The sequence below is a fragment of the Ptychodera flava genome, chromosome 1 (genome assembly GCF_041260155.1).
Source record: "Ptychodera flava strain L36383 chromosome 1, AS_Pfla_20210202, whole genome shotgun sequence".
NCBI classification, from domain to species: domain Eukaryota; kingdom Metazoa; phylum Hemichordata; class Enteropneusta; family Ptychoderidae; genus Ptychodera; species Ptychodera flava.
The window spans coordinates 17,514,325-17,542,266 of record NC_091928.1 but is presented as its reverse complement, the minus strand read 5'-3'; the positions used below and the strand labels follow the sequence as shown (position 1 = coordinate 17,542,266).

The 27,942-nt window shown below is 38.5% G+C and overlaps 2 protein-coding genes and 1 long non-coding RNA gene across 4 annotated transcripts; 2 read left to right on the top strand and 1 right to left on the bottom strand.

Moving 5' to 3' along the window:
• Positions 1-7,082: 7,082 nt before the first annotated feature.
• On the bottom strand, positions 7,083-8,350 carry LOC139132989 (uncharacterized). Its single transcript, XR_011552520.1, has 2 exons — positions 8,190-8,350; positions 7,083-7,311 (listed from the first exon to the last, which is right to left on the bottom strand). It is a non-coding gene; the product is annotated as an uncharacterized lncRNA (long non-coding RNA).
• An 872-nt stretch (positions 8,351-9,222) lies between these two features.
• On the top strand, positions 9,223-27,159 carry LOC139131725 (uncharacterized). 2 transcript variants are annotated; one of them, XM_070697928.1, is made up of 14 exons: positions 9,223-9,566; positions 11,999-12,123; positions 12,711-12,876; positions 13,201-13,386; positions 14,691-14,905; positions 15,252-15,398; positions 16,914-17,130; positions 18,284-18,368; positions 19,273-19,442; positions 20,351-20,470; positions 22,202-22,345; positions 22,930-23,916; positions 26,221-26,537; positions 27,019-27,159. In XM_070697928.1, the coding sequence occupies exons 2-12, from the start codon at positions 12,100-12,102 to the stop codon at positions 23,142-23,144; spliced, it is 1,689 nt and encodes a 562-aa protein (XP_070554029.1). In that variant the 5' UTR covers positions 9,223-9,566; positions 11,999-12,099; the 3' UTR covers positions 23,145-23,916; positions 26,221-26,537; positions 27,019-27,159. The 2 variants fall into 2 exon arrangements, with proteins under 2 accessions (XP_070554029.1, XP_070554037.1); XM_070697936.1 differs by lacking the exons at positions 9,223-9,566; positions 12,711-12,876.
• Positions 23,577-27,327, top strand: LOC139143235 (cyclic GMP-AMP synthase-like receptor 2). Its single transcript, XM_070713383.1, has 3 exons — positions 23,577-23,916; positions 26,221-26,537; positions 27,019-27,327. Exons 1-3 carry the CDS (start codon positions 23,577-23,579, stop codon positions 27,325-27,327), a joined length of 966 nt encoding a protein of 321 aa, XP_070569484.1.
• The last annotated feature ends 615 nt before the right edge of the window (positions 27,328-27,942 follow it).

The following is a 27,942-nucleotide window of genomic DNA, read 5'->3' as shown; positions in this document are numbered from 1 at the left end:
CAGGTTAGGTTTCCGTTTTCGCATATGTTAATCGAAGTTCCGTACATTCAGACAATCAAAGAACTTGTCCATATGGCGTATAAACCGAACAGTTTCATGGGCATCTGGTGGTCCAACCATCTCAATTGCATTTGCAACCGTCTCACTTAAAACCTGTCAAAAATGAGTGATGCAAACATTGCCTTTTACACATACAACATAGACAATCTGGAGCGAGTGCGGTGTACGGGAATCAGCATGAGTGATTACTTTTTGTGAAAAGACTTGTATTATTTTGTTTGAGAACTTTAAGAGACTTGTGATGCTACTACAATCAGAAACAACCTCAGAAGAAAACAGTGCCTTGCCAAAGGCTGAGTTCCCACAATTCCACAGCCTGGGTGAAACAGGACAATACTTGACAAGCTGGGATCTTATCTACTTCAGATTTAAGTAAGAAATTTGCCCTTACCTGAGCTGCTAGATTTACTCTCATTATAGAAAATGATGTGAGCTCTATATGTTCATAGCCAATCTTGTGCAGGAGGTGCAGATCTCTTGCCTGGTCATTCGTTACTACTTGTGTGAGATGCCGCCATAACACAGGATTACCATTGTTCTGGAACGAAAAATAAAATGCCACAATTTTACTAAGATTGTAACCACTAAATCTTAACATAAACTGCAAAAAATTTACAATATATGTGAATATTTCTGTGAGCTAGAAATATGAAAATTAGCTTTCAAGTTGGTAAATTTCAGACCTCTGTGACTATGTAAAGAAGCATCTCGTACTAGTATAGGCTGATTGTGAAATATTCACTGTATAATGAGCAATGAACCCTGTAAGTTGCTATGGTGTGTGAGGTCAGTGCAACAATCTCACTGGTTGCTATGTAACAAATACACTGCAGTTGATGGACTTTGTCATAAAGACCAGTGTGCCATGTAATATTTTGTCAGATGGCAATGGTATTTCAATAAAACGTGTAAATTAAGAACATATTGTTGTAAACCATACCCATAAACTTCTTGATTTCCGATGAGCCTCGGAGTTTGCAAAGCAGTTTCGTGTTGTTTTTATCAGATGAGGCACATCAGAGAAGAAGTAGATTTGCCTGTTGCCTGGAGCAAACGAATTCGGAGCTTTATACACGAGCAGGTCTCCTGGTGTACCAGCTACACGATGCATCCTGTATAACTTTCTATTCCATGTGGCTCCGTCACTAGTAGATGCGATGACTTTCAGACCACATGCGCATTCCAGATACCCAATAACTTCCCATAATATTGGGAACATGTTGTCAGCTGTACAGCCAATTGTCGGATAGTAGGCCACGCTGGCACAGTAACTGGTTGTCATCGCCCGGACCATGAAAACGAGAGCATGAGTTGCGATAGCATTCATCACGGATGCTGCATCACCACTGGTTCTGGCCAAATGTGCCAACTCTGCATTGACTGTACCAAGATTGATAAAGCCAATCAACTGTCCTGTGTACTTATCAAAAACAAGATCAGACTTGATTTTCACTTCATCATGTAATAAGACAACAAACTTCTTGTGTTCCTCAAGTTCATGAACCTTGCTATCATCAATTATTTCTTCAAGCACTTTGTAATTTATGCCAGCTTGGGGTCTAATGTAATTTGTGTAGTCATTTAGAGTTCTTTGGCTGGGAAGTTTGACAAATCCAGACTTTCGCAGTGACTCATAAGCTGCAGCAGATGAATATTTCAATGATAAACACCATCGAATCATGGTGGGATGCCACCGCATCTGTCTGCCATCTGAGCATCTTGCATGTTTAAGTTGTTCTTCCCAGAAGAGTCGCTGAAAACTGCCTTCTGGAAAAGAGTCAAGAACATGCTTGCTTTCACTTTCCAGGATGGATTTAAGGTCACCGTCCAAAGTCTTATCAACTGTCAAGCCATTGTTGAGTAGGTGTTGAACCATGCGATCGTGTTTCTTTTTTAGTCTGATTCTGTCTTGCTGCAAACTCACAGCTCTCTCCTTCAGTTCTTCTTTATTCAGGTATCGGAGATTTGTATGGCTGCTTAAGTCACTACTTTTTTTCTCATTCCGCTTATTGTTCTTTCTATGCCACATAACACGGAGGTAATTTCTGTGCTGTGCACATTTTGAGCATCTGCTTCTATCAGTGATGACATCACAAAGCGCACTTCTTATGGTCTCTTTGTACTGGTTGCCTTGTAAAGAGTTGCCGTTGAAGTTTGACTCAAGATACGCCGATACACCAGCTTCTTTACTGAATGCTATCCTTTGGACATCAACAGAACTTGTGCCAGAGTCCTTGATCATCTCTACAAAGTGGGGGTCTGGATTACCACAGCAAATGTTGATGTTTGTTATCAAGTCCAGCAGTTTCATCAAGGTCGCCATACTGTCAATCACTGGGGGTATCTGCTGTAACTTGTCTGACGTGTTGCTCACATGTTTACCATGGATAACCACACTCCACTCCAGATCTTCATATACTTTAACAGACCTGGATATCTTAAGTTCTGGTTCACCAGCCACATTCTCAAACCTACAGAAGTGTACGGTGGTGTCATTGATCAGAGCTGCTAATCCACCAGGTAACTGTAGCGAACCACAGCTTTGCCGAAGTTTACCAAATGAAAAATGCTCTTGTCGGTCACCACTGCAACCCTGTGAATGTGACAATAATGACAAAATATATTTAAAAACTTAGCTTAAAGAATGTTGTTACAAGGTTTGTCTCCAATCCTGGTCTAAAAATGACTAGATAGAGAAGTGATAATTATGTTCTTCTAAGATACAGCAAAGATATAAGTGGTAATACAGAAACGATTGAATGTGGTTGCATGTACACATTGCATTTGTTATGAGTAATTATTATTATTATCCTTTATTTCAGGTCAGTGACCTGTTCAATAAAATATATACCTAGAAAACTACATTGAAATATTAGAAAAGTCTCAGAATGATGGATAAAAAATCCCCCTGTAAAGAATACTTCAGATTCTTACCTCTTGTAAAACTGTATCAGTTTTGGCTCCAGAGAGTGCAGACTGCTCAGACTGCATGTTGCATACCCTTCTAGATTTGGTGAGATCATTCAGTCTTTTGAAAAAACCTTTTCTACGGGTAAAGTACTTCCTTAACTTACGAGGCATGATGATTCTTTTAGGGCTTCAAGTTCACGACTGTCGTCTGCTAGTTCTAGAAAAAAATAATGAAAAAATGGAAATAAAAAAAATCTATTATATTATTTGTGTAAAGCTGAGTTTGCTGTTCCACAACTTGCAAACAAAAATAATTCTAGCCTGTAGTGGCGCCTAATTTGGCCATGATTTACGTGAAACGGTCACTGTCACTGTTCAACGGGCCGTTATATCAGTGTCGCTACCCAACGATCCTATGACAGTCGCCATATTGTCTCTCATTGTAAATTGAGATCGTTCAAAAACATGACGTTTGCGGGTTGCTATTGTCAGAATATCACAAAAAACAACATCTTGTTCACTTGAAAAACACTCAAATCTTTACATTTTCATTAAATGGGGAATGTTGCTCCTCGAGATAACGTTTGAAAGGGGCCACACTTGAACATCGCATGTAATATCACGATCGGGAAAACAAAATGGCGTCGTACTGTTCGCAAGTGTCATGACTGTTGCCCAAAATCAAGTAAGACACGCCAAATATGAGCCAAATATGAACATCGACAGGGGAGTTGTTCACTACCAAACCTGTTATTGGGTCGATATATAGTATTTGGGGTGATATATATCCACATTTATGCACTGTTACTGCATTCACTGTCGCTGAGCGTACGTGTCGAGAGCTCGCCATATTGACGCTGTATGGGAAAATATGTGACTAAAATCTCGACGCATTTCTACACTCAACTTTCCTATTCTACTCAGTTAACATACATGATACACAAGAATATGACATGGAAAACATAATTAGATCATATTTGGGGGAACTGACTTGTAACATTGCAAGAAAAAAGGACGACAACTTTTCTGGTGGTACATTCAAGCCGTTGCTCGTTTTGTAAAACACACTCAGCGATCAACCCAAGAATTTAACGCTCACTGTCGTCATTTACAATGGGAGAATGATCACGAAAAACACTTACCGGTTTCAGGATATGATAATTTCTGTCTTCGTGTCGTAGATAGACGCAGAGAACACTTAATAGAGCCAAAAAACGCGAAAATTCGAGAAAAGCTTACTCACTATCGGGGACTGTGACATGCAGGACAAACCCAAGCTACGCATTATCACGTGACTGCTCCTCGTATCGCGGCTCAGCTGTGCGGTCTAGGTGATTGACACCTTTTACAATAGGCGTTTCCAGACCGGTGGATAGAGGGACTGTGATCTCTCATACACACATGCTGTAATTAATTAGTCAACACAAACTAATTATGCTAATCCGTGGACTTATCAGAGGTTGGTCAACATCGGAAAGATAGTGATGCTAATGAAAAAGGAGAAGGCCCGTTTTAGTAACCATTCCTATCTTTAATGATGTTGACCAACCCGTAAAATCCCTGATAAGTCCGCGGATTAGCATAATTAGTTGTGTTGACTAATTAATTACAGCATGTGTGTATGAGAGATATACGTCCATGTAATGGAGTGTAAAATAAATAAAGAGTCACAGAGGATAGGTTAGTTATATAAACCATTTATTTTATTTACTCCGATCAGTCAGAACATGAATAAAGGAGAGAATATGATAGAGAAAACAGTGTGAAAATCTCAGTAATACTTTTTGGGTCGCCTGTGATTCAGCAGTGCGCCTCGACAGCGTCGGCAGATACTTTAAATTATGTAAGAATGGAAATGAAAATTACTGCAGACTACTTTCAGCTGTATATGCTAGCCCTGTGTGTTCACCCATCAAATTTACGATTCCATGTTATTGTCATTCGTGCGATACACACGGTAGTGTAGAAGCTTCAGCTCTGTCATACCCTCAAGTGGTGGGTGCATACGCGCAGATCTCTATTACATTGCGAAGCGGATAAAATCACTTCGATGTTGAAACGTTAAAACGCGTGTAGAGTTAGGCTTCCCAAAGCTGTTAAAACACGGTGTTTCCTTAAAGTAGCTAACAAACATGCTTTGCGAATGATTCTCGTATTTTTATTACTTTTGCCATAGACAGTAGTCTTACGTCAACTCTCTACAATATTGTAAAGCTCTCTCCATGATTTCACTTTTTTGGCGATACGACGATATCCACGTGATGTCTAATTCGTGTTATTGAGTAACAGCTTATATGCACCGAGAACAAGCAAACTTATATAACGGTCGGACCGTGCTTATATCAATAGCATCCCTCATGTGGCAATATATAGCAGGAGGTATCATCACCAATGATTATCAATATTACCACAGGCGACCCAATAGGTTCTGAGTTTTTCACACTGTTTTCTCTATCATTTTCTCTTCTTTCTTCATGCTCTGAATGATCGGAATAAATAAAATAAATGGTTTATATAACCTAACCTAGCCTCTGTGACTCTTTATTTATTTTACATTCCATTACAAGGATGTATATCTCTCATACACACATGCTGTAATTAATTAGTCAACACAACTAATTATGTTAATGCGTGGACTTATCAGGGATTTTACGGGTTGGTCAACATCGCGAAAGATAGGAATGGTTACTAAAACGGTTATCTTTCCGATGTTGACCAACCTCTGATAAGTCCACGGATTAGCATAATTAGTTGTGTTGACTAATTAATTACAGCATGTGTGTATGAGAGATATACGTCCTTGTAATGGAGTGTAAATAAAAAAAGAGTCACAGAGGCTAGGTTAGGTTATATAAACCATTTATTTTATTTATTCCGATCATTCAGAGCATGAAGAAAGAAGAGAAAATGATAGAGAAAACAGTGTGAAAAACTCAGAACCTATTGGGTTGCCTGTGATATTACTAGGAATTATTCACGATTAGTAATGTTCTCAGTTCAACGGCAAAAGTAGTCTTCAGGCTCAAACATAATCTATGAAAATGTGGATCTTTCGTGTTATTGTCTTTTTTATTTTTTGATGTCGTATATGCATGTCTTTTAATCAAGATCTACATGAAACAGGGCGACAAAGTTTACGTAAGGGACCGAGCACAATTAACGGCAGGGGGGCCGGAAGAGAAAATGGGGGGCCACGAAAAAAATGAGTGTTCTTGGGGTGGGCCATGAAAATTCCAGGGAAAGTAAGGGGTGGGCCACCAAAATTTTTTACACCATGACAGACAGAGAATATTTTTCAGCATTTTTGTTCCTTGTTGAAGCTGGAGTTCCTTGTTAAACTTCTTGTAGCATGATGAAATACCAAGTCTTAAACCTCACAATGCAGTTGTTATGTGTAAAATGAGCAATATTATTATTGAAAATTGACTTCATTTGTCAACAGTAATAATGATGGTAATGATACAGAGGCTCGGTTGAAACTGGTTATTTCATCATGCTATAGGAAATTCCCTTATAGAACAGGAATGCCTGTCAGTACCATGTGAAATTAGCATTCACATGGCTAGTTGGCATGGCTTAATGCATGTGCATAGGGAATAGGCAGTCATGCAGTCCACATTCATTTCAGAAGCACGTGGGTAACATGTGTATAGGCGAAATATTTAAATGAGCTAGCCATTCACATACATGTGAACGAATGGTTATTCTGAATCCACTCACATGTATGTGAACGAATGGTTATTTTGAATGCACATATGAATGACAGGGTCATCCTGGCAGAAAAAGAGCACCATGAAAAGTACTGATTTGACACCCGATTTTACTTATTTTGATGTTGCCGTTATGAATTTGGTAAAATTCATACATTTGCATGTTTGCAAGGTGTAAGCAAACATCAAATAAGTGAAATCAATTCCAGTAAAATCAAGTACTTTTAACACAGCCTCTTTCGGTGAATTATATGATACAATTGGTTGGAGATGTAATTTAACCATATTTGGCCTAAAACTAAGACAGGCCAAACAGAGTTAAAAGCAACTCTGACTCACCTGAACACAGCAAACACAAGCAGACTCACCTTTCCAAACGTTCAAAATAAAAAGCACAAAACATATCTGTAAGTCTGATGACCAATTTAATAAATTTTTGGCTTCAACAAATTTCATAGACACAGTGAAAAGTGATTTAGTCAAAGATTAGTTTTTAAAAGAGTTCATTTAACTCTGGCCAAGTCTTGTCTTTCATGTCCTATTTTGTTTTGAAATTTGACATTGAAGACTTCTTTACGTAAGTCATGATTATTCTTGCCAAATTTCTCTTGGGCCTTGGCTGACATGCACACTGAAATGAAACAGAAAGAAGAGAATGAACTTAGCAACATTTATTAAGACGACAACTTTACAATAAAGTTTCAGAACATGTGTGTGATTTGTTACATACACATAGAGGAATTTTTTACATACATCTTTGCGAGTGCAAAATTAATACATTGAAAGTGTAACATATATGTCTAGAAATGTATTGGGCTTGTGTACGTTGTATTGACTTGACTAGTTGCCACAGCCACTATTCTGATTAATTTATGTACATCTTTACAAAGTGAGGGCATCACAATTCATAATTTGAATCAATACAAGAAAGTATGTTAATACATGAGGCAAACAAGTAATTGAACTCATTAAAAATTACAGCTGCTGTCCCTTGAAAATTAAGACGTATCACATTTTAAATATTTTTTCTGTCTTTCAATACAAGCTTCTTACCTGGCAATATCATATTAACAATGGATTTTAAAAGTAACCATGTATACAAAAGAAGTAAAAAATGCAAGTAAGACCGGGTGGTACAAACAATCATAAGTTTACATAGCCATGTTCTCCTACGATCTACCGGTAGTTTGGTTTTCTTTTAATATTTTCATTTCGCCTATTTTTTATAGCAGTGTTTTTGCACTGAGTGAGACCATGGACGCAACTTAGCTTAGGCGTTGTTCAAGCCCAGCTTTGTTTTGCGTTAATGGCCACACTGTACACCTCCCTCCGCCCTGTCCAGGTATACAGATACGTACTTTCTTTTCACCCCTAAAGCTCAGGTTAAAAATGTCGGGCCATATACAAAACCAAGCTTCCCAGGAAAACATCAATGTGCAGAGAAAAGCCTCTCTATAAGGCATACTAATTTCGTAATTGCCCTTTATAAATATGCATTTCAATACTTACCGGATGAATGGAAAATTATCGTCCACGACGACTTGCTATCTCGGTCACTGCATCCAACACTGTCGCGGGGAAATACACTTTACCTTCATGTCAACTGAAACATTACCACTTAGACCTAACTCACTTGCTGTTTTGACTCAAAATGTGTCGTCACTGGGGGAAGAAATGCCGAGAAATCAGCCATAATTCGTAAGATTCAGCTGGTGTGACGAATTACAGTCAACTCGCACTTTTTCCAACCCGCCCAGAACCAACTCGCCCGATTCCAACTCGCCCGATAACACCTCGCCCGATTCCAATTCGCCCGATACCAACTCGCCCGATGCCAACTCGCCCGTTGTTTTGAGATAGAGTGTTTTAGATTCCAGCTATTTTCATGTCATGCCAGGCCGGTAACTCGTGAAAGACGGTCCTGCTGTTCCTAAAGAAGTGAGCCAGTACGCAGTAACTATCCCTATACGTAAAGAAGCCGAACGAAATTTATTCTTTCGAGAGATTTGCAAAACGTGAAATTCGCAAATAAAAAGTTTTCCGTGTTGGCACATATTTCAAGCCACACCTGTGGTTCTCAATGTTAGAAATAATTGTTGTTAGAAATAAAACGTTTTAAACGTACCAGGTACTCATAAAATTGCAAAATAGTATCGGGCGAGTTGGTATCGGGCGAGTTGGAATCGGGCGAGTTGGTATCGGGCGAGTTGGAATCGGGCGAGTTGGTTCTGGGCGGGTTGGAAAAAGTGCGAGTTGACTGGTACCCGGTGTGAACAGCCATTACTTCAACAAATCTGCGCAATCTCATTTGAGAGATGCAATGTGATCGTGTCAAATTCGAAAGGTCAAGGGTCGTGATCGTCGCAAATTTTGATCATTTCAAGTACGCGTAAATTGTTCTTTTAGATTTTTCTAATAAGCAAAAATTGACTTTATATGAATAGATCAGTTAAAATACGGACGTCCACACACTAAGTGAACCCTATTGCAATTCTGATCAGCCTCGTTAAATCCAAGCATACTCATTTACGGGACTCTTACGTTCATACCCTGTTGCGTCCCGTCCACTCTTCCAACACAACTCTTTCCAAAGTCACGACATCATACATCGTCAGAACCGTTAGTCCATCCGGCTCGACTTTTGAACGGTTTGGGGATGAACAGTACCTGTACTGCGTTTCCATTAAGTTTTATGTAAGTTGTAATCGCGAAAGTTTTACAATGGCAGATGCAGAACCGTCGCAAGTGTGTTCGTCGTTGTGTGATGATCTGACGTACATGTGTACATGACTGCACATCATAGCCAGTTGCTGACGGACGTACGCGAAAACGTGGACCGTATGAGAAAAATTTAATGACAGATCCAACCATATTACGTCTGGAAATGTGAGTACCTTTCAATAGAATGCAGGTTCCGATCATATGGAATATTTAGCGGTGAACATGTGTTTATTATTGCACATTTTGAAAATAAAAATAAACGATGTTTAAAATTTGATCTGTGCTGATTTAATTTAGACTATTTAGAGGCTGCTCACAGACGTTTGCAGCCATCTACATGACTTCCCTCTTGTCATATTCATTGGTTTATACTGAAAATCCCTGGTCTCATTTTTTTGAATGGAGATGAATGAACCAATGCTAATTATTTTAAGGGATAGGCTGTAACTTCATAATTTTGGCAGAAATTGTGTTCTTCGTACATCGACTACAGTTTTTCTCCTTTTTCAAAGTCATGTTAGCCAGTATTGCTAATGTTTTCTATTTTCTAAAACACGTTCAAATATCCAGTCTTCACAACCTGTATTATGTACAGTCAGCATTGTTATTGTTGGTAAACACATTTTGGTCTGGACTAAACTTCAATTGAACACAATAACAGTGAACTTTTATAATATACATGCACACATTAAGTGTATGTTGGTTGTATTGATAATATCAACGAGCTAATTCAACTTAATTTGTGAACCAATGAAGTAAGTGCAGTTGATACATAACAAAAATATTAACAAAATCAAAAAATTACAGCTTTATACTGTCACTTTAAAATGGCAAACCGTTGCTTCTGTAGCCACTAAATATTTAGGTCTATGAACAATTTAACTGGTAAATGTGACCCATGTGGCATTTCTATAGTGCAAACATGAGTAATTTCACCTGAAAAACTTAACCCAAGTAAAATCAACTCTACACATGAGTGCCGCCTAATTTATATAAATTAAATAGACAATAGGGATGTGAAAACATGAGAATTGACAACAAGTCAGTCCTTGGAGTTTATTAATGCATGTCTAAATTTTTACCGCCACATGTGTAAGCTACCATTCAATCCATTGACAATCTTCCCTTCTATCATGAATTCAATAGGACTGCTAATGAATGGTTACTTCACATGGCTGAGTCTGATTTCACATTCATAGCCAGTGATGAATGTTCAAATTTTAACATGTCATATTTCCAATACTGGCATGTGGCAGGTTGGACTGCTATGGACTGCCTAGTTTTCCTCAAATAACCATTCAACCTGTTCCACACCGGAATGTGGACTGGCTAATAGGCAGTTCAGGACTAGAATACGTAGTGGACACACAGGAAAAAATACTGAAAAAAAGGAGGAAAAAATGGCATTAATGGGTCTTTTATAGTTAGCCCATGAAGGACTATTCCAATGGCAGACTGTCATTACAGTGGAGTAACATTGAATATCTTGGGTAGTCATAGAAAGGCAGACACTGGGTTGTGGAAAGTGCATTGAAATCACAACGGTCATGTTATACATTTTTCCCCAACATCTGAAAACATCATACAGATACTCAGTTGAAGTAAAGTTATTTTATTTGTTTATTATTTATATATTTATTTGTTTATTATTTATTTCAAGAATGCAAGAATGTTGTTTTCACTAAAGCATATATTAAAAGTTATAAGGATTATATATATGTGTACAACTTTGTACCTATGTAATCTTTCTTTTTTGGGGAGGGGGGGGCCACAAAAATTTTGTTGCCGGTGATGGGGGGGCCACTAAAATTTTTGCTGGTGTTAGGGGGGGGCCTGTAAAAAATATACGCACCACATATTTTCTCTTCCGCCCCCCCCCCCCTGCCGTTAATTGTGCTCGTTCCCTAATACACGGCTGTGTAGGTAGTTAAAGGCAGCACTGCTCGCGATCCCTGGGATCGCCTTTGTTCCAGTCTTTAAGAGGATTATGGAGGTGTGATAGCCTTTTGTTTTCCATTGAAATCGTAATCTGTTGGGTAAATTTTCTGATGAGACAATCTGGTGCCAACGCATGCCTTTAAACTGTTCTGTGCTTTCGAGGAGGGCGAGACAGTCCACCTGGTCGCGTTGAGTAAGGGAACGATCTAGGTGTATACCAGTCAATATCCATGCCTTCAACACAGGGGCTCATAAGTGGCTATATAAGTCAATATTACAGCGTTTTTCTTCCTTTTTCAATGTTAAAAATAAACTAGCTGAAGAGCACAACACTTGTGTAGCTGTCTTTTGTGTAGCTTGTATTGGCATGTATAGTGCGCCCTCAATAGGGAGTGTGATCATATGTAAATGCGACCTTTAGTTCCGTGACCTCTAGCCATGCCTACTTCCTGTCCTCGCTATGCTTACTGTACTAATTAGTACAGTAAACACACCGACGTCAGTAAACACAGCGACGTCTGTACGCATGGCCGGCCATATGGAGAGGGCCATATGGCCATATGCAAATCTCCATCCATCCATATTAACATATTCGTCAACGCATAAACGCAAAGGAGCGATAATATTATTATATAATTTTTTTCCATGTGCTTTTGCAGAAGTTATTACCACGATCACAAATGAACTAGGAAAGATAGTGAGTGGGTCCAACACTGGATTTTCCTTAGAAGAGTTACTGGAAGGTTTGGAAAATCTGTCAATGAATCAGGAAAATAAGGAAAAGGTGAGGATAAGGAACATTGATATTCATAGAAGACAAATTTAATTTGAGTAGAACAACAAAAGATGAACCATGCACTGACAGTGCAATGATTTTATCCATAAAACGTAAAGGATATCAACGTTCAAATGTGCTTTACTGGTTTGCTGGACACAGATGCTCTTAAATGAAGTCACCATAGAATGGTCTGTGTCATCAACTATATTCATCGAACACGATTGGAACTAATTTTGGATAATTGGATCTTTCAAATTTTTCAAATTTCTCAAAAGTGTTAAGTGGTCTATAGCTGAATGTTGCAATATTACAAATAACTCATAAAAACAAGTGTATAACTTTAAAAAAAGCAGATGAGCTTTAATATACATTGGCATGTGAAACCGACATTGCTTTACTATCCAATTATCCCAAATTAGTTCCAATCATGTTATCGATAGTGAAGTTAAACGGTCAAAATTCCACATTTCTGGAGACGAACATCGATTGGTAACTTAGTAAAGGTCAAATACTAGGAAGGAACTGCATATGCTTTGTATTGCGCCAAGCAGCCAGCATTAGAAAATATTTCTTGTTTTATTTTGTTACGTCAGATAGCGACCATGGCGGTACCGGTGTTAGTACAGATCAAGGAGAAATCTTACAAGCACGAGAAAACTGACATCAGTAGGATTCTTGTCAAGTTAGGTTTGGATGAAAAAGACGATGAACCGTCTGAAAAATGTGTAGATGACAAGAGTGAGAGTGTAGCGGTCAAAGGTCAGAAAATACACGATTTCATAATACGTAATCGGTAAATGTAATGTACTTTAGAGGATCAATTGAATTTTCGTAAATACTTAGACAAGCCGGCCCTTGTTTTTGCAGTCTTTATTTTCCATCCCTTGAACAGCAAAACTGCAAAATCTTAGCTCATCAAAGATAAAAGGTGTCAACATAAGGAACTGTCAGAATTTTGACTGGATTTAAAGCCTAGAAAATTCATTTCTACCATTCATGAAAAGCTGTCCTGGATATGTGCCTTGACGTACAACGAATTACACTTCATATTTCGCAAACCATTCGATTCGTTTACGACTTCAGACGCTGCGTTGTCGGAAACACTGGCCTCCTTGGAGAGTGCGGTCGATGACCTCAAAGAGTCCAGCAAAGACAGTTTCAATGAAGTAAAAGAAAAGATCGATTCCTTAAACAGAGCTGCGATGAAGTTCCAGCGTAAAGAAAGACGTGTGATTGTCTCCGGATTTGGGAAAATCAGTTGGTCCGTAGGTGAGTGTGAACGTATTTCTTTACTGTGTTCAACTGATAACGAACTGAGTATAACAAATCATCCCAGGGAATTGCTGACTCTGATTGCTTCACTACTTTTCGCCTAGCGATGATATTGCTTTTATCCATATCTGCTTATTTATTCTGGTCGTTGACAAATGCACAATACTGAAACAGAACCTCTTTTTAAAAATTATATTTTGTTTATTATCGCGCAGAGGACTCAGTTAAATCAACAAGAACTTTTCATTGTTTTCAATACAAGTGTTTAATTAAATTGTGTCTTTGATAGTGCTTTTTAAACGTAACACGATTGGAACTAAGTCGGGATAATTGGATGGTGAAGTAACGTCTGTTTAATCTGCAAATGTAAGCTCATATGCTTTTCTTTTTCAGTTATACACTTGTTTTTATGAGTAATATGTAATATTGCAACATTCAACTATAGGGCACATATCATTTTTGAGAAATGTGAAAAATATGAATATCCAATTATCCCAATTTAGTTCCAATCGTGTTACGTTTTTTTCTTTTTCTCGTGAACATAATAAAAACATGACCCTATCGCCTAGGGTGTGCCTCGACCTCGTTTCGGATTGAAATCTAAGAGCGAAATACCACATGAAGACATACTTAAACAACTTGTTAAGCTTTCAAGTTGTCGGCATTGTGGCATGTATGAAAATACCTGGATCGGAAAGTTTCCATTAAAATATACAAACTCATGAGTTTGGGTTTCTGTCGGAGTACTTATCCTGTTATTTCAACTGTGCAAGTGCGAATTAAACATTGCGAACTGTATGACGGGATAAAATGAGTCGTAGTGTATTTTTTATCACACGGTCCAGCAGCTTGAAATTGATGCATTAAATAAGATAAATAAATTAAAAATGAATATTTTTACAATGGCAAGCTTGAGCTATGCGTCTGCCTAGCCCCTCATTATCTCACAAAAAATAGTCCATATATGTTCACCGCTCACCCTGATCTTCTCCATGAACTGTCGCTACGGATCCTAATTTAATGACGTAATCCGCCTGGTATATTGTGAGCTGTCAATGAGTCAACAACCGTTAACATTGGCGATCGGTTTCAATAATTATTGGAGGAGAGTTTGGAGGGCAATTAACAGATATTGACTGTTCTCTTTGAAATCCTGTACAGAGATAGTGAGGAGGTCGCGGTTGGCACATACTGACACATACAGTTCCAGCTTGCGTGTATCGAAATATAATGCATGATATTTATTAGTCATCACGGGACCCCTTATTATCTCTAAGTGTAAACGGTTTATCTTTTCTAAGATACTTTGATGAAGCTAACCCGGTATTACTATGGCGACGGGGATGACGCTTTGTATCGAGACGGAAATCGTTGGGAAGCTCTGAATTCATTGGTGAATGTATTCTGGAACTACACGGATGCCAGTAAATCGTTTGCAGCAGTGGCCGGGGAGGCTGGAATGGTTCGGTTTCTCCTCGATATCTGCGATAACCATTACCAACTCTTAAAGACTAAGGTGAGTTTGAACAGTGCAGACATTGCCGAGGGAATGACAGTGAATCCATCATTTCAGCGTCTTTAATAGTTGAATCTGTCTGGTGTAAGTGCATGTATACTTTTAGACTCTTCTCATGTTGTAAAAAGTACCCAAAATGCAACCTATTTGAGCTTCAGAAGTTATTTTACTTTATGTATGACAATTGTAAATGTAAACTGTTGTGCCACACATATTTCATGACTTGTCATTTATTGTTATAACTGTAAATTACTCTCGCTCTTATTCGTAGGAGAGTGGTGAATATGCGCCCCTAGCGGGCGCTTTTCCGGTTGTGTTTTTCATGCCCGCATATTTTGTTTTCCAGTATCTTGCACTGTCGGACCTGGTGAATGAACAACATGGAGTGGAACCACAACGTTCAAAAGCCAAAGAACATAAAAGTAAAGAACCCTTCCTGGTATCTGAGACTGCGTCAAAACCAACTGAAGCGGAATCTGAAGAAGACAATCAGGTAAGGGTCATTGGTCAAGTGTGGAGGGACTGTGATCAAGACCAAGAAGCATAGCTGTAACCGGGTTAAAGAGAGGCAGTCGTCGGAACTGCGCGTGTGCGACTTTCTTGTTTACAAACATGATGTATTTCATGCATGATATCTGGATGCATCAAGTCAACATAGCTGCAACGTTTAAATTTTACGCTATTAATTGTTAACAAACATGTTTTAACTTTCAACAATCGCCAACGTACCCTAGATATCGTAGGGGTCCCTGGCAACCTTTGCGCAGAGTTCCGACGACTGATTCCCTTTAAAGGGGAAGTTCACCAAGGATGATTTTTACATATGTGCTAGCTTTGTGGTCACTTACCCCAGAAAAGCTATTTTCGCCATTTATAACTTGCAAGATTTTTTACAAAAAAACGATAGAAATAGTACAGGAAGTTGCCCATGTAATTTGAATCATGGGAAAAAGCGCCAAGCTTGGAGCTTGCATAATGTGATATGGAAGGGACCATTTTCCCATGGGTATGGCATTGTCCACTCACCCATGCTTAAACCAGGCTGTACGTATTTACATAATTTTTGTTTATACTGAGTATCCTTGCATAAACAATGAATCACTTATAATAAACTTTCCACTGTCAGATTTTGTGTTGCTGTTTACTTCTGTGTTACTGTGAGTGGACAATGTGGGGGCCATACCCGTCCGAAGATGGTCCCTTCCATATCACATTATGCAAGCTCCAAGTTTGGAGCTTTTTTCCCATGATTCAAATTACATGGGCAACTTCCTGTACTATTTTATCTTTTTTGTAAAAAATCCTGCGAGTTATAAATGGTGAAAATAGTTTTTCCTGGGTAAATGACCACAGAGCTACCACATATGTAAAAATTATCCTTGGTGAACTTCCCCTTTAAGTAATAAAATGGGCACAATATACGTTTTACATTTCAAATTAAATTCTTGCCCTCAGCCCCATGTGCAAGAAATCAGGCACCCTTTTCGAATACAGGTTTTATCTGTGTATATATTTATTTTATATTTTATTTATGGATGTTTCAGTCATTGAAGTCTGTATTATATAAAATAAAATTAAAGAAAGCAACTTATGTCAGATAAAAGTTGCCTGGTAAGCAAATATTCACTGTTTGAAAATTAGTAAAAATAGGCATGAAGTAAAAAAATACCTGCGATGATTACTTTACAACCTTTTGTTTTTGAAAAACGTGCGTGAAATAATAAAATTGTCTACATTTTGCGAGGTAAAATACTGTAATATTGTAATATTGTAAACTTTACACTGTCAAAGAATGCCGTTGGAAAGCCATCACTACCATGACATCTTTTTCTCAGTAAATCACCTTTGGATGATGATCACGTGTTTATTAATACATTCATTCATTCAGTTACTCACTCACTCATCCATTCATTCGATATAAACAAAATAAATGTGATCAAGGGTGGACCACTTCAATTTCATGTTATTAACTGATCTTTGATAACATTAAAGGTTCCACCTTTTGCAGGACGTGAGTGGTGCTGGGTCAAAGTCCCTGCTTTTCAAAGCCCTCGGTGTTCGGGCTGGCATCAAGGACGGTGGCAGGGTAGCTTATCGGATCGACGCCGAGTACGCGGCGATAGACAACGCTGTATTTGTCACAAATAAACCACTTCCAACTGGGACATTATTTGAAATTAAGATCGATCGGATGGCCCACAAGGAGATCAAAACTCTGGAGTTCGGTTAGCATGGCTAACATTATAAATTCGTTATCGAAAATTATCTAAACGATTACTTAAAGGGAGGCGGTCGTCGGAACTCTGCTCAAAGGTTACCAGGGACCATTACGACCGATGTAAATACTGTATGTAGAGTACGTTGGCGATTGATGAAAGTTAAGACATGTTTGTTAACAATGAGCATCGTAAAATTTAAATTTTGCAGTTATGTTAACGTGATGGATCTAGATATCATGCATAAAATACATTGTTTGTAAACAAGAAAGTCGCACACGCGCAGTTCCGACGACCTCCTCCCTTTAAAGGTTCGAAGTCGCCGTTTCTGGCATTTCTTGTAAGATAATTTATTATGAAATGCCACCGAAAAATAGTCATGAACTAAATAATTTCGACGCGTGACAGAATGATCGTCGAATATAAGAAATTTAGTCATTCACTTCGGTAGCCATAAACATATTAAAGGTGCGTTTCTCACGATTTTCTAATGACGGTTCTGTCAGCGGAGAGACTAACTCCAGTATTTCGATGCTTCAAATTTACTCAATTGTAGTCTGATAAGTGCATCCTAACAAAATAATTTTCGAGAAGTTTTGTTTGTTTACAGCAGATATTTTGCCTTACCGTGTTTCATTGTATACGTGCAACTTGAAATCGAGGCAAGAAGACACCCTAGCTTTTCTCTTGTCTAATCAAGAACATAAATCCGGAGTTACCACTTAAATATCAGAATCAGACTAAGAAACCGACGTGTCTCAAATCTACCGATATTTTGAATTCCAAATGGCCGCTTTGAACCCTTGGTTAAGTCCATGAGAAAAGATTGAATTTTACATTTTCACCAAAAAAAAACAAGCCAGTGAAAACTTCATTTTACTTTGTTGGCTTCAAAATGTGAGTCCAAACAAGCAGTAGGCTAGAAAATGAAATCCTGTTCCCTGTAAACTCTTTTAGATTTTAATGACTTTGTCAAAAAGCTATTAAAACTTCCCTGTTCGGTAACGACATCTGAAAAATTGTCCAGCCCTTTCACTGCCCGCTGACACGACAATAAAATACCCGCCAGGCCTGCCCGCCAAGAAACCAACAGGTTGTCACGCAAACAGTTTCTTTGGTTGCCTGAAACGCTTATCGTTGTTCCTTTGACATTCATTCGTAGGTGTCACTTTGTATCAGAAATTTCCAGATGACGTTTTTTACCGCGGTGACAGCTATGGACAAGGTCAAGGATTCTGGTTCCTAAGGTAACATGTCTTTCGTTTATCCCCCTCCTTATAAGACGTATAAATACGTGTACTTCTCTGTTCGCACAAGAAACAAAAGGGGACGCCCCATAGTGCTTGGATTAATGCTGTAGACGACAATTGTATGTTTTTGTCGGTGGTTGCTCGCTAAAGAGCCTACAGAAGTAGGTAGCTGATTGGCTGACAAGCTAACTTAGCTCAATTATAAATATTTAATTAGCTTCCATATATGGTATTATTGTAGGCTGTTGCTCGATAACTTTAGTGAACGCCATCTACAGGCGAGTATACTTCCACATGTCTCCTAATTTACTACAATACAGCATTACTTTGGATCATGAATGTGCATTAGAACTAACAGACTTCAATCACAAATAGCTTCCGACAGCGATAAACTTGAATTCAGTGATAGTGAATGAATATCAAGGGGTCGGTCTTTGATATCTGCAGGTAATCACACAATTTCCAAATTTCTACACAAAGCTTTAAATCGGCAGCCATATTATGGGATGCACCTAGGATATCATTTCTACATTTAAACTTACTAATATATTTCTGGTGCCGCTGAGTATCAAACTCACGTATATCTGTCGGTCAGTATACAAGCACAGACACAATGTCTTTGAAACTTAAATCATTAAAATAATGAGAAAAGTTGCAGCTACAAAGCACACTTCGTTCACACGAAAATTGGCCAAAAACAGTTGTGAGAATTTTAAGTCAAGACCCCAAAATTTATATTTTTCATTTGCATAGCTTCATCATGCATGAAATTTGAAGACGATGGTGTCTACGCCACAGTTTACAGAAATAGCTCCACTTATTTTTGCAATTTTCCCCTTTGCAGCACTGCCATATGTCGATACAATTAACGAACCGAAGTAACTTCTATTGTCATTGACAGTGGTACAGACTTTTACAAAGACTTCAAACGAATCGGTGGCGGATATCATATGAATCTGCATGGATTATGTGAAGGTGATCGTGTTGGTATAGCTCGTCATCCGAACTCTGCGTTGCATTACTACTACAACGGTGAAGATATGGGAATGGCTTTCCGAAATATCCCTCAAGGTTTGTACGCCGGTTTCTCAAAAGATGGAGATCGGATCAGTAGTCAGGGGAGAGCAACATGAACATTTATCCAGTTGGTATTCTGTGTAACTTATGGAAGAAAAAACGTGCAATTGTCGAGCTTTCTTACGCCCCTTTGTATGTGTGGGTTTTGCTTACTTTTCCGTTTGTTTGTTCACTTGTCCATTTGTTTGTTTGATCGTTTGTTTTTTGTGTATGTTTCCGTTCAATACTGTAAAAGCTACTTATTCTACCCGTAAAATGTCAATGATCGGGAAAAAACAAGTCTGTGACGGAATCTCAAATATGCAGGTCAAATTACCGCACAGACCCTTTTCCGGTTATCCCACAATGCACTGCTGCGGCCTGCTAAAGCACACTTTTCACAACGCAAAACATGATATATTTTTGTTGTCACATTGTCACATTGTCAAAACTGAAAATGCCGAAAAGCAAGTTTTGTACCGAGTCATTCTATCAGCGACAAATTCATCGGTCAGGGTAACAACAGCCACAAATACAGTACCATGTGTTATCCAACGCGAAAAGCATCATGGAACCGGTGAAAAGACCATTGAGAACTACATTATTGTCTGGTGGAGTGGCTTAATGTTAAACTGCTTCTATTTGTCAGTATATCAGACCAACAAGTAAAATGAAATCGGTAAAATCGCACAAAAGTTCAATATTGGGAGAACAGGTGTCCGTTCACTCACGATAACATTAAGGGACGCATGGATGACTACCTGCGTTGACGCCTATCGATTTGAAAACTTCATCACGGAAATATACATTAACTGTTTGTACACGAAAGAGTACTCCGAAATACACCAGATGACACTCACAAGTGACTGAGACAATCTGTCGTTTCAAGTCCTCAGTCGAGCCATTGCTCATATCCTTTTCAGATGTGTATCCACTGATTGCAGTGACAGGCAAATGCTTGCAGGTGTCCATTACCGATCCACCATCCGACTTCGCCATGCCAAAGGATTCTGCGTCTGAAGCTGAATTCGTAGAGCCGTTTGGTGAGTTGTCTACCAAGTTCTAAGCGATTCCTCGCGCCATATTTCATATCATGACGTGTCAGGCCATGCAGGCTTGCTGCCTCTTCATTGCGAAATCGAGCTGTGCCATAAAGTTGTGCGTGCCTCAAAATTGAAAGACTTGAACTTTCTGTAAAGGAACTTTTAACCACTTCCTTCGAAATCAAGAATAAACATTAGGAATCGTACCAAATTGGAAAATTTGGTACTGGAGAAGCAACCAAATATTGTCCGACCCTTGAAATCAAAATGGCCGCCATCCCTGTGTTAACTCTATTAGGAGCAATTAGATTATCGATTTTCACAAAAATTAGCCGTCTAAAACCTTATTTATTTACTCCTAAAGCTTCAAGATAAGTAGCCGCAGGTGGTAGACCAAAACAGAAATTGTAAAAGAGTCCGAATATCTGTCCCTGAGGGCGCATTCTGCTGAACAATAATGAAACACGATTGGAACTAATTTGGGAAAATTGGATGAGAGTAAATATTAGAAAATGTAATGAAATCGAAATTTTTACAGCTGAAATTTTACAAAATGATAGAATAGTGTAAAATTTGAAAAATTGTTCTCATCGAACAAAACAACGAAAACACAACGATTATTGCATACCTCTTTCATCGGATTCCTTTTCATAAAAAAGTTCATTTTTGTGTAAATGTACTACAGAAATGAGACAAAATGCTTAAAATTTCTCTACTTAACGACTTTTGAGTCAGGGCACTTTTGAAATGCCCTGACTTTTTCGTGAATTTAAGGCTTCATAAACATTAAATTGAGTCAGGCACATTTAAATGACCCTGACTGACTTAACTGTAAATCAATCGAAAAGCTTCATTTTGGTCGAGGAAAAGTGACAAACTGAGATTATTACTAGTGTTTCAGTAATGAAGAAACTACAGACAAAATCTCATATTTTCATTAAAATATGAATATTGTTCAAATGTTTTGAACAATATTGCATTAGATACTATCATGCAGTGATTCTTTCTCATAACATTTTAACAGCATCGTAAATTTTGAATAAAATTTTTAAAGATGGTAAGCAAATATGGTGTAATATTAGAAAAATTTCTAAAATTCTTGAGAAATGTTTCCAATCCAATTATCCCAAATTAGTTCCAATCGTGTTAATGAGCAGTGACCGAGAAAGAGTTGCGGACCTGATTGTCGCAAATATCATCGTAACACGATTGGAACTAATTTGGGATAATTGAATGGTGAAGTAATATCGATTTAATCTGCAAATGTTATCTCATCTGCTTTTCTTTTTACATTACACACTTGTTTTTATGAGTAATTTGCGATATTTCAACAATGGCACCTAACACTTTTGAATATGAAAATCCAATTATCCCAAATTAGTTCCAACCGTGTCTGTTATCTTGCTGTCAACAAAGTAACTGTTTCTAAGGCTTTATTTTCTATAACGTAGTTCATCCACTGTCCAGACTCCCGGCTTTTAAGTCGCAACCAAACTATTTTAAAATCAAATCTGCATATGGCCATATGTTTTTTGTATCTCTCGAACTTGTATGTATTTCCTCATTTGGTTGATGTTAAATCATGTTGACTAGTTCATCGTCCGCTCAAAAGGACAGCAAATTAGCGTTTGGTTGTATATTATGCACCAAAATCATATTTATGCTCATAAAATAAAACATTTGATCCTGAGCTGAACAGCAAATATTTTTGTTGTTGTTCGTTCGTTTCAGAACGCTTCAAATTCAAAACTGGCATGCGACACACTGAACAATTCTCACGCATGCGCACACCATTCGGACAAGACTTCATCGACAAATCTAGGTATCCTCGTCATGCAGAGACATATACGAAGACTCAGTCTACTGATTCTTCTGGTAAATAATTTTTTTTTTTACAATTGCAATATCTTCGGAACAATGTTAATTGCTCCGCAAACCTACATATCTATAATAACATGGCAATTGGTACAGTTGCAAATAAGCATTAGGCCGAGCAAAAAGAAAATGTGCTGTTCCGATAACCCGACCTACCCTATTTTTTACCTGCTGAAGGAAGAAAAGAAAAATAAGTAAAATCACGAGTTCGTTGCTTGGCATTTGATTTTTTGCTTGAACGAGGATGTCTTTTATGTTTTTTTTTCCTTTTATATGTAACATTTTTCTAGAAATGTTGTGGCCAGTGTTTGACCGCCTTGAACCCCTGAAAATGCATATTTAAAGATAACAATATTTTGAACACAAATTCCTGCCGACCTACCTACCCTATTTTTGAAAACCATGTTATCGGAACAGTACAATTTATTTTTTAGCCTTATTAGTTTGACACGATAGCACGAGCATCACAAAGAAGTAGCCTTGATTATAGGCCTATGTCTAGAGTTAACCGTATCCTCCTAAACATTTTTTCTGCATTGAGATTCTGTTACCTTATATGAATGTCATCACCATTATTATTACAGAAATTGGATTGGTAGAGAAAGCCCTTCCATCGATGCTGTCTTTGGTCGCCAAAGAACGAGACAGATTTACGGAGATATCCAAAAAGTCAAAACGATTGGGATATCACCAGGAGGCAGAATTGATATGTGTGATAAACCTCCTTCGAAGTCATGCAACAAGTATGAGTCAACCTGCCATGAGAATAGATCCGGTGTCGAAAGATATATCTCTATGATAGCAACAAATGTGTCCCTCTTTGGAGCCTACCAGCTAGCGACTGATTCAAATAGAATCAACCCGAAAGAGCCCAACAAACTCGCGGCAGGTTGGCTGATATTTTTAAGTATGTCTTGAAACCTTGCTTTAACAATGTCAAGAATCTTGACGGTTACGTCTGGACAGGGAGCACCAGCGAAGGTTTCGCCATAACCGATCACAGCAAGCAGGAAGTCCGGTATCTGAATGATGAAATGGATGTGATGATACCAGTGGCCATGGTCGCCGAATCCACGAAAACTGACGACTCCTCCGTTGTGAAGATTCTACCGGAGTTAATGAAAGAGGACACTCTGAGGAAAATAGTGCCCATGGTGACAGCGCCTCCAAAATACTCGTCGACTCCCTGGATGGCATCGGCAAAATCGTCAGCCAATTGGAAGAAGTGGGAATGGTGCCCCCTTTCGACGACCCACCCCTGGAATGGGTCCCAACCTCCCCTCCCGGCTACGTACGAGTACGGATCCGTGGTGACAGGAAGCACAATTTCAGCGAAGAGTTCATCAACGAAGCATGCTGTATCATCCCTGTTGGCGGCCATGATGAAATTTATCTGTCAAGACTTAAACTCCTCAAGATACAAGAGGCACATGTCTTGTCCCGCATTCCGTCCGTCCAGACTGACATTGACAAGAATTTCAAGACGTTTGGAGGATTTCATGGACGTGTCGAGTTAGTACAGCAGGGACCTGTACAGACCCTGAGTGTACACTATCTTGCCAAGTCTTTAGGTAGGCTGAACGAGTTATCGATTGGTTGATACCATGATTTATGAATCTAATTGATTTATTGTTCTTAAAGGCCTCCGGCCCATATTACATATTGCAATTGCAAAATACAATGGAAAGTAAGAAAGCAAGAGTACTGTCAATACCTACAGGCATTCATTTCTCAGCTTTGTTGCCTTGCACACAAATAATGCCATTTTAAAAATTACCATACCGTTTGAAGATGACAAAAGTGAGTAAAATTTTTGATTTGTTGGGAATGTATATGACCACCTAGGTAAATATCTGCAACGTAAGTTCTGATACAGAGGGCAAACACAAATAAAATGATATTCATCCTCAATCTCGGAGGATCCACAAACTCTACAAATTCTTTCTTCATATTCAAGACCCTTCGCCCGCCCTTCCTCGACTTCCAACCCTAAACAACACATTCTCAGGGAAGCAAGAGCCTTCTTTAGTTTAAAGTCCATATCTGATCTTATGTAATTTTCTGTATGAAACAGAGTCTTAAAATTACAATACAGACGAAGTTTGTTTTTACTGCAAATATCCGAGAACCACTCCTGTTTATACATATCTATTGCTCTTGTCATAAATATTAAGAAATAGGTTGAAATCACCAGGGCCCTGCCAAAGCCAACTTCCCCAAAGTCATGTTCATACAAAAGATGTTTGATATGAGTTGCCCAGGACATTTTGTTGTTTTTATCGAGTGTTACTGCAAGATCATAGGCATGTTTTGTTATTCTGTTCCCTGGCATTGACAAAGTTTAAACCAATATGAAAGGACTTTTTTATAGGTGGAAATATAAACTGGTAGTCTCCCACAGTCCCCTAGAATACAGGCATCAGGGGTAGACGACTTGACACCCAAAATGTTTTAAAATACTTGAGTTGCACTCTTTCAGCAAAGTGATACATATCATAACCCCATAATTCTGCTCCGTATGTCAAAACTGGCAATATCATTGTATCAAAAAGCTTGCAATATTCATTAAAAGGTAAGGTACCAGTATTTCTAATCATACGAAAAATACATCCCATTGCTTTTCTGGCTTGGTCTGCTAGCGTGCCAACGGCTTTACTCCAAACATTTCTACTTGATAACATTAAGCCTAGATATTTGTAGTAACTGACAATAGTGATTTTTTGTCTATTTAGAAACCAATTTTCATTTTTTTTAACAACCCCTCCTCGTCGGAAAACAATAATTTGTGTCTTATTCATATTTACAGAAAGTTTCCATTTCTGACAGAAAGATTCCAATACTCTAATAAGTCTTTGTAAGCCAATTGGGGTATCACTAAAATGGCAACATCATCGGCGTATAAAGAGCAAACAATCATACAATTCTTGTGTAAGCTGAATACCACCATATCCTGAACTCATCAACATAGCATTTAACTCATTAATAAAGAGCGAGAACAAAAAAGGGCTTAGCATACAGCCTTGCCGTACTCCGACCGAGCAATGAAAGAAATCGGTTACTCCTTGATTAGCCTTTACACAAGATTTAACTTCATTATACATAGATTTTAAAATGTTGTACATTTTGCCCCCTACTCCCTCTACACAGAGTCTATATAACAAAAGGTGATGATTTACAGAGTCAAAGGCTTTACTGAAATCCACAAATAAACAGTAGAAACGGCCCTTTCGTTTAGTTAGGTATTTCTGTATCATGACATGCAGAATAAAAACATTATCAACAGTACTAAATCCACGTCTAAATCCTGCCTGACACTCAGTAATAGAACCTTTCATGTCAGCCCACCTGACCAATCTCTGGTTCAAAATATAAGTAAAGATTTTTGCCAAGCAGTTTAATAGAGTAATACCTCTGAAATTGTTTGGATCTTGAACACTACCTTTCTTGTGATTTAATGATTTATTGACTGATCTGATTCTTTGAAAGCGATTGTTGAAATTAGAGAGGGGGCACGACTACTACTGTGTTTCTTGGCGTAAAATATTAAATTTAGCTGTGAAAACGCAAACTTTGATATAAAATCGTAAAACTCAACACAAAGGGAGTTGAGAGTATATCGAAACGTCTTATAGTTGTTAATTTAAACCAACAAAGAGTAACTTACTACCTTAAGCATCATCACAGCAATGTATATACATGTCTCTACCGTAGGTCCATATATTTTTCTTCAACAGATTTGACTTCATTGTATGTACCGGTACTTGTTTGTCGTCTATCTGTGTTGTGGTGTCTGTATATATTATATCGAGTTTGTCAATATGGAACTTCTGACCATGATGTAGATTATGGCTTGGTACTATTGTTCTGATTTTCAGAAGGATCGAGCGCCACAACAGCCGAATTTGAACAAACAGCAGACGGGGCACTAGCTCTGACCTGCACTCAATGGCCATCCATGGCGAAAGATTGGGCGACACGTGATCGGAAATGGCCAACCCGCGACGTTGTTCGTGCCGTCGTCGAAGCCGGCTGTCACGTGGTGCCGAAGTCGTACCCTGGAGAAGGTGGCGATGAACACTTGCAGTGGCGTCTGTCATTCTCATTGGCTGAGCGAACACTGGCCCATTGTTTCTCCGAAAACCAGCGAAAATTGTATCTTGTTGTCAAGAAAATCTGGCGAACGCATCTCAAAGCAAGTATTTATAGAACATGCTTCGTTACTTTGTTGTGTCCCAAATGAAATCTATGTGCGTGTAGCAAGTTAACAGATTGAGTATCGTTCAAATGTGCAAATTTGAAAAAAGTATGTGTGGCCTGCACCGTTTCACATGGAAATGGGGTTGATAGGTTTTATCTGTTAGGGCATCAAAAAAAAAAACGGCAAATTTCGCAAAGTCATGGAGAAAAGTTGGAGGGAGGACAGATTATGTTATCATCTCTATGTTTCTGCCTGCTGTTGGATTTAACGTTTGACAATTGAAATTATAAACAGTTTCCTTGGTGTGTTAGCAATGCAACTTTCACAGTTAAAATTGCAAATATTTGCTGTCTGGCTATGCTAGGTGTTCAACTTTCACGAATGCCATGACACAAGTTCCTCAAGCGTATTTACTGAATGTTTACCACATTGAGATATCTCGCTATTGATGTTTGCATGAATTCGTGTTTTTCAGGAACCGAGTGTCCTGTCCTCTTACCACATGAAGACAACCATGTTTTGGACGAGCGAGAAGATAGCTCCTCATCAGTGGAGGAAAGAAATGCTCGGTGACCATTTCATCAGCTACATGGATACGCTGATAGGTTTCTTGGAGCGGGCTGACATCCCGAATTTCTTCATTCCAGAAAACAACATGGTGTCTCACCTGCCATCAAACGACATTGACGTAATACTGGGCAAAGTGAGACATATCCGGAAGAACCCTCTTGAATATACAAAAGATGTCAGTACACCAAGTACAAGCTTCAGCATGATTCATTGAATGGCAATACTGGAATGTTATTTGTACTGCAGTTGTAGTTTCCCCGGGGGTACTCCCATAGAAAAGGTCTGTGGGTATGTGCCGCCCGAATGTGTTAGTTTTTCACGAAAAAAGTCCCTAAATATGGGTCGATTTTTCATCGGAATAAACCCTTAAACATTGGTCGATAACTAAGCAAATGGCCCATACTTAAGGAAAACCTTCATATACGTCAGAATAAAGGTGAAAATTCCCAAAATTTGTCAAATGCCTAACAATGGGTCACATTTTTGGAATATACATAGGTGGATGTTTTTAACTTGGGCGGCACACCCCGAAACTATCAAGAGTACCCCTGGGGGTAGTTTCACCAGTCAGATCACATTGTCTTGAGAGAGCTGTTATAACAGGAAGGAAGACTAAATCCAGCGATTTTCTTGTAAACCAAATTTATTTGAAACAAAGAACTAAAACTAAAATGTAAGGTCCTAAATTAACAAGATATTACCGTGATACTTAAGGTAGAAAGTGAAAGACTTCAACTTTTGCTCAAACTTTCCTGAATGAAACTTTCAACCATTTTCACACCAAATTAAGAATACAAATCGGGGGGGGGTGTCATCGTGCAAAGTTTCG

Excerpts from the sequence above, each read along its gene's own strand:
- LOC139131725 (XM_070697928.1), top strand. The coding sequence starts at position 12,100 with ATGAATCAGGAAAATAAGGAAAAG. Across the intron at positions 14,906-15,251 it reads ACCAACTCTTAAAGACTAAG|TATCTTGCACTGTCGGACCT; the intron begins GTGAGTTTGAAC and ends TTTGTTTTCCAG. Across the intron at positions 15,399-16,913 it reads AATCTGAAGAAGACAATCAG|GACGTGAGTGGTGCTGGGTC; the intron begins GTAAGGGTCATT and ends CACCTTTTGCAG.
- LOC139143235 (XM_070713383.1), top strand. The coding sequence starts at position 23,577 with ATGGTGCCCCCTTTCGACGACCCACCCCTGGAATGGGTCCCAACCTCC. Across the intron at positions 23,917-26,220 it reads CTATCTTGCCAAGTCTTTAG|AAGGATCGAGCGCCACAACA; the intron begins GTAGGCTGAACG and ends TCTGATTTTCAG. Across the intron at positions 26,538-27,018 it reads TCTGGCGAACGCATCTCAAA|GAACCGAGTGTCCTGTCCTC; the intron begins GCAAGTATTTAT and ends CGTGTTTTTCAG.